Below are 6,550 nucleotides of genomic sequence, written 5' to 3'. Positions count from 1 at the left end.
ATAGAGGGCAAAAAGATCGATTGCGCTCTTGCCGATCCGCACCTACCTAGGCTCTTGGCACTTGGGTGGCGCGCCCCAGCTCTTCACAACGAACCTGGTTTTCTCATCTTGTGATGCTCTCTCATTTTGACCTCTCTCGTCGAGTACACAGTACACAGACATGAGACTGGCCGCAGCCCCGCTCGCTGGTCGCAGCCGCCGTCAGCTGCACACGCTGCTAGTGGCCAACCGCGGCGAAATTGCGGTTCGGATCTTGCGCGCGGCCGCGGAGCTTGACGTGCGGACGGTCGCGGTGTACGAGCCGGCCGACGAGGCCTCTTTGCATGTGGCGCTGGCTGGCCAGGCGCTTGCGGTGCCGTCGTACCTTGACACGCACAGGATCGTCAGCGCGGCCGCCGAAGCCGGCTGCGACATGCTCCATCCGGGATACGGCTTCCTTTCCGAGTCGGCTGGCCTCGCCGACGCTTGTGATGACCCTCGCCGCCACCCTCGCCACCCTCGCTGCCGCCCTCGCCGCCCTCGCCGCCGCCCTCGCCACCTTCGCCGCCGCCCTCGCCACCTTCGCCGCCGCCCTCGCCACCTTCGCCGCCGCCCTCGCCGCCCCCCGTGCCTCGCCTCCTGCGCCTGTTCCTTTTCTTGCGCGGCTGGCGACCGCCGCCCTCGCCGCCCTCGCCGTCGTCGCCGTCGTCGCCGCCGCCGCCGCCGTCGCCGCCGCCGCCTTGAGGCAGCCAGCGCTCCACCCTCTCCGCCTCTGGGGAGGGCCGTGGCCAGCCGCCGCGCCGCAGAGGTCGACGCCGGCGCGAGCCGTCACGGCTGCTGCTGCCGCTCCTGCGCCCGCTGCTGCTCCTGCGCCTGCTGCCGCCCCTGCGCCCGCTGCTGCTCCTGCGCCGCCTCGAGACGCTGTCGCCGTCACTCTCGCGGCGGCGGCGGCCGCGGCCGCGGCGTTCGGAGTGGTGGTGCCCGCCCTCCTCCTCCTCCTCCACCACCTTCGCCTGCCGCCGCCTCGAGCTCTCTCGGCGGCCCGGCGAAGGCACGTGCGGCGGACGTGGCGGCAGAGGCTCTGGCTCTTCTCTCCGTCCTGGAGCCGCGGAGGAGCCGGGCGCAGCGTGCGGCCGGGCGGCGGCCGCTGCGCCGGCGGTGGGTAGCGCGTCCGCACCAGCCTCCTCCGCCGCCGCCGCCAGCTGTCCTCGCGGCGCGTGAACCTCGACGGAAGCCTCGCGCACCGCAGCCTTCTCGCGGCGCTTGGCCTTCTTTGCCTCTTTGCGCTCGGCCTCCTTGCGCTCGGCCTCCTTGCGCTCGGCGCCCTTGCGCTTCACCCGCTTCTTCTCCCGCCGCCTCTCCTTCCTCTCCCTCTTCTCCCGCTTCGCCCTCGCCTTCTTCGCCTTGGCAGCCGCCTTTGCCTTCTTCTTCTCTGCCCTCCTCTCCATCTTCATCCTCTCTACCCGCTTCCGCTTTTGCTCGACCAGAGCCTTTATCTCCACGGTACTCAAGCCCGCTACGGCCACACCTTTGCCGCTGGCCCTCTCCTGGTCCTCGTCGTCGCTGCTGCTGCTGCTGCTGCTGCTGCTGCCCCCGCCGCTGCCGCTGCCACTGCGGCCGCTGCTGCTTCCGCTGCTGCCGCTGCCGCCGCCACTCTGCGCCATATACACACATATCGTCCACGAGCGAACCGGAGGGGAGCAAACGCCTGTGAAATTTCTTTGCCGCAAAAGCATCCCTACCGACCAATGTCGTGAACCCTGCTGGCAAAAGAAGAAATTGCGCGAGTCCGCGGCCCCCCCATGCTTGACCCAGACGCCCCGGACGGGCGTCTCGCTCTTCCTGACGTCGGCGATCGGCCCACGAACGGCGGTGAGCGCAATCCTCGGAGGCATCACTGCCGGCGCCGTGGGCGCCGCCACGGCCGTCGCCGCCGTCGCAACACGCACTCCGGACGTGCTCCTCGAGGCGGCGCGCACCGGCGGGCCGAGCGCTCTCGCGGACGAGATCGTCTGCCTAGATGCGGAACACAGATCAGCCTGTTCCGTAGCGCTCGAGAGGACACGCACTGAGGCGCGCTCCGCTGCATTCGCAGTGCTTGTATCGCCATTGTTCCCGCAAAGACACAACCCGAGCCCCACGATAACGCACACGGCAGTCGAGAACAGACGGATCAACACGAGGCGCTCGGACGCTGTGGCCCGCGACGAGTTCGCGCGAGAGGGAGCCATCTCGCAGAAAAAAGAAAGAAAACCCCCAATAAAAAATCATGCGCCACTTTTCAGGAGAGCTCTCTCCGCGGCCCCGCGGGCCGCCTCGAGAGGCCATGCAGCCCACACCCTCAGGCGCCGCTGTCGCGGGCAGAAGGGCCGCAGTGAAGGTGTATCGGCCGCCATCTAGAGGAAGCCGACCCGGTCGGGTAGGGGAGGCAAGCGCGAGCGGGTGGAGGGGGCAGTCTCGACCCGCCTACGGCGTTGTGGTGATGGAATGTATGTAAGGCAGGCGATAAATATTGAATATATTGCTCCAATAGTTAGAGAGGCGATCAATATCAATATATATGGCAATAGTTAGAGGAGAGGCTGGGCCTGGGCTGGTCAGGACCGTCAGGTGGGTCCATCCTGGGCTTGAAAGTGGCTCTAAAACTAAATCGTTAAAAACGGGCCAAAATCGCTTCGAAATCGCTTAAACCGCATTAAAAATCGCCTTGAACTCGCGATTTTTTCGATTTCAGCCCACATCTAGGCAATGTTTGGGACAAATGTCGACATTGGTGCTTTTGGAGGTTAAAATCGGCGATCAATATGTCAATATATTGTCAATAGTTAGAGGGGATGCTGTCAATAATCAATATCAATAGTTACAGGGGCGAGAATCAATATTTTTCGCCTGCCTTAAAGGTATGTGGGCGACCTTCCATTGAGTCATAAGCGTCACCGCGCGCCGCCATCGCCCGCCGTGTGCTTCTTTGCCGGTGAGCGCGCGGCGCAGACACCTATCGTCAGAGGGGGGGAGGGTGTCTGAAGCGCGAGCGAGCGTTTCGTCGACCTAGAGCCCGACAGCCGCGACAGCGGCGGCCGGGCCAAGGCGGCGGCCGAGAGGGTGCTGCTCGTCGAGCCAGCGGCTGCCGCAGGCTGGCGACGAGGGGGGTCCGGGACCGCGTTTGGGGGCGGGTGGTGCACCGGCTCGATGCCGGGCGAGCGCAGCGCCCTCCAGTCGGAGCGGCTCGGGCGAGCGAGGCGGTGGCTCTATGGGCGTTTAGAGGGGCGCCCATCGCTTCTCGCCGCTCTGCAACGCTGACTTTGGCACATCGACGATACACCGCTCGCTTATTCTGAGAGCGGATTTATTTTGCAATGACCTGTGGCGTGTGTGTGCGTGACTGTGCCTCCCGCAATAAAATCCACAAACCACCGGGTTCCGTTCTCGTCCCCGCGATTGCCGATACTATCGCGTAGGCCGGTCGGACCCGATTTTATTAAATTTTCAAGTTTAAGCGCAGACCTCAAGACTTGAACGCAAGCATGTTCAGGCCATCTAGAGTGCCGAACAACATCGCACCGGTTCGATTCGCGCATCACGGCCGCGCAAACTGGCTGCACTGCGGCGCGAGGCTCAGCGGGGCGTCCGGACCACTGACTCGGGCGATGTGGTGGTCGAGCGCAGCCTTCTTGAGCTGGAGAGCCGCCGCAGTATGCGCGGTGGATGGGACGTCGGCCAAACCGCGACGCGCAAGCTGCAGGGAGGAGCTACAGCGGCTCCGCTCCTCATGCTGGTTCGCCAAACCGAGACGTTGAGGTCCTCGTACACTCATGTCGCGCCTCGAGTAAGAGCCATCACGCTGCCCAGCGCTGGACCGTCGTAAGGTCCGGCCTTAGGCCAGCTCGCAGCACTGTATGAACTCCGCTGGCGAGCACCATCCCAGGATGAGGCCTTCAAGAGCGCGCGCCAGGGACGTCCGTATGGCAAAATCGGCGTGAATTCGCTATGAAAACGCTTCCAACCCATCAAGAGCGGGCTCAGAAGAGACGATGCTAACCCAGGATCACCAGGGCACCTTAGGGTATCGAAATTTTCCACCCCCCCACCCCCTCCCGCTCCCCCGGCCCGCGCCTCTCCCCCTAACTAACACACCGGCACCACCGCGGACACCCTCACCAAGCCTCTCCCCCCGCCTCGCCGCTCTCGCGGTGCAAGCCGACTCCTGGCGACCGTCCTGGTCAGCGGCCCTTGCCAGGACGGTCCGACCGCCGCGCTCGCTCCGGTGAGCGAGCACTACAGTAGCACACCGCACCTGCACCGCCTGTAGTGGCACCGGCACCAGCCTCCCCAGCCCCGCCTCTCCAACGTCTCACTCGCCACCCTGCTCGCTGCCGCCCCGCCCGTCGCCACTGCCACTAATCTGCCGCTCCGCAGCCCGCTCCACCTTCCCGCCCGCAGCGCCTCCCGTGCCGACGCAGCCTAGAGACAACAGAGCTGGGTCAATATCACCGCGGGAACGCCTCCTCTCGACGTGGGACAGAGCCTCCTCCACAACGTCGAGAGAGCGACGGCCAGCATGGCGCGGCGCAACGTCGCGCGGCAGTGGCCGCAGTGGCTCGAGGCGGGCAGCGCCGGCGACAACGAACGCGGAGCGCGCGGCGACAGCGGTGGCGAGAGCCGAGGGACGTGACTACACCCTCGTGCGCCGTGCGCGCGCAACCTCGTCAGCCAACCACGCGCCGCACCAGCGCCGCGAGCGACGCCTCGAGGCACAACGTGCAGCCGCCGCATCCCCCGCCGCCGCCGCCGCCGCCGCCGCCGCCGCCGCTGCCTCGCTCCGCGGCGGCGGCGCCGCCGCCGCAGACTGTAAGCACCAACAGCCCGCGGCTCGGCACGCGGCGGCCGCCTCCGGCCTGGGGGCGCGTCGGCAGCGCGGCGCGCCACCTCGCTGCTCGACACGCGCCGGACCTGTCATGCGCGGCTGCGCCACCGCTTCCTCGTGCGGCGCCGTCGCCGCCGCCACGCCGGCCGCCTGCTGTGAGCGCCGCGCTGCTCGGCCGCACCCGCCCGTGCCGGCCGCAGCTGCTCTGCCGTCAGCGCCGTCGCCGTCACGGGCCAAGCCGCCGTTGTCGCCGCAGCCACGCCCGTCGGCCTCGCTGCCGCCGGTCCAGCATGGCTGACACCGCCACTACCACGGCACCGGGCAGGGTGAGGCGCTAGAGGGTGAAGGGTGCATAGAGGCGAGGTGAGGCGGCACCTAGGGGCAGTGACCCCCGTGAGCCGGCAAGCCGACGCGCCACTACCGGGCAAGATGGAGGCCGAGCTGCGACCCTCACAGCTCTCGCGGCATGCGTCCAGAGCTCGATTCATCTGCCTCGCCGCTCGCTCGCCGCCTTTTGTGGGACCTAAAGAGAGAGGTTCTGAGCCGTCGGGCGGCGCTGATGGTGGCCCGCGTGGGTGGAGCCCGCGGCAGCTAGGCCGCCTGGGCGCGGGGGGGGTGGTCCGGTGCTTCAGAGGCAGCGTGAGCGACGGGGGGGGCGAAGGATGTGAGGCGGCTCGCCTGCAGCGCCCACCTGCTGGGCCGTCTGGATCTGCGATTACGCCTCGGGAAATGCGAGATCATCCAGAAAATGTCTGCAGACCTCAAACCGATGGCCTCAAAAAGTCGTTGTCAGCCACCGATTTTCCGTGTCGCCCGACCCGCCACCTCACCGGCCCGGCGTTCGGAGGCGTAAAATCTTGGTCGGCCGTTGGGCCGGTGCCATCGGCCGCGGTCGAGTCGACCGTGCCCCGTCTTGGGCACGATGGACATGTGACCGGCTCCGGTCAAGATGTGCCCCGGCATGGCGGATGAGGCTCTCAGGTTGGGCGACGCGAGCGCCGAGAAGGTGGAGCAAGACCTCGCGTCCCCCATGGGCTTGCTCGGTTGGCAGGGTTGGATTTGGGTTCTTTGTGATGCGCCAACTTCAACTTCCGAAACGACTCAACAGGGCCCAAAGACGGGGGAGCGACCGGCCTACGCGATACGCGGTTTCCGATTCCTTTTCCTGTCCCTGACGAAAGCTTTGCGCTCTCCTTTCTAGACATACATAGTTATACCTTAACGCTCAACACGCCCCAAAGCAAAACCCGGCCGTGGGCGTGGCGGACGCTCCCGTCACCGCTCTCCTCACCGCTCATCGGCGCGCTGTGCGACACGTAGGGCAGCGGCGCGACACATGAGACCCCCCCATGAACCAACCCCCCCCCCCCCCCAGCCTGCGAGGCGACGGCAGCTAGGCCACCGCCTCGGACGAGCCGCCCGGGGTGGGCGCCGCGCCCGCCATGCACGAGCGCGCGACCGACTCGAAGAGCCGCTCGATCTCGGGAGCGCAGCGCGTAAAGTTCTTTGCCCAAAACTCGTACCGCGGGTTCTTGATGAGCTCGATGAAGGTGATGAGCAACCCCCACGGGTGCGGCCGGTGCACGATCAGCCGCTCAACGAGGACGCGCGTGATCTGCTCCTGCAGCGGCTCGTCGCGCGCCTCCGAGAACAGGTAGAGGAGGACGCACGAGAAGTAGTGCGTGTGGTTGTTCGGGTAGCGCAGCT

At 66.7% G+C, this 6,550-nt stretch overlaps 2 protein-coding genes across 2 annotated transcripts in view; both read right to left on the bottom strand.

The window, feature by feature from the left end:
• EMIHUDRAFT_111927 (hypothetical protein) overlaps positions 1-1,643 on the bottom strand; it is a gene marked incomplete at both ends in the record, with an annotated part of 2,953 nt that extends 1,310 nt beyond the window's left edge. The window contains 2 exons of the mRNA XM_005785739.1: positions 812-891; positions 1,203-1,643. Of these exons, the coding sequence (XP_005785796.1) occupies positions 812-891; positions 1,203-1,643 (521 nt within the window). The remainder of the gene's footprint in view (positions 1-811; positions 892-1,202) is intronic.
• Positions 1,644-6,236: 4,593 nt separating this feature from the next.
• Positions 6,237-6,550, bottom strand: part of EMIHUDRAFT_423675 (hypothetical protein) — a gene marked incomplete at its 3' end in the record, with an annotated part of 2,583 nt that continues 2,269 nt past the window's right edge. Inside the window, exon 5 of the mRNA XM_005785738.1 lies at positions 6,237-6,548. Coding sequence (XP_005785795.1) covers positions 6,237-6,548 — 312 coding nt within the window. The remainder of the gene's footprint in view (positions 6,549-6,550) is intronic.

The sequence above is a fragment of the Emiliania huxleyi genome, assembly GCF_000372725.1.
Source record: "Emiliania huxleyi CCMP1516 chromosome Unknown EMIHUscaffold_159, whole genome shotgun sequence".
NCBI lineage: Eukaryota > Haptophyta > Isochrysidales > Noelaerhabdaceae > Emiliania > Emiliania huxleyi.
The sequence above is the reverse complement of the archived record's forward strand: the minus strand, read 5'-3'. Positions and strand labels throughout refer to the sequence as shown.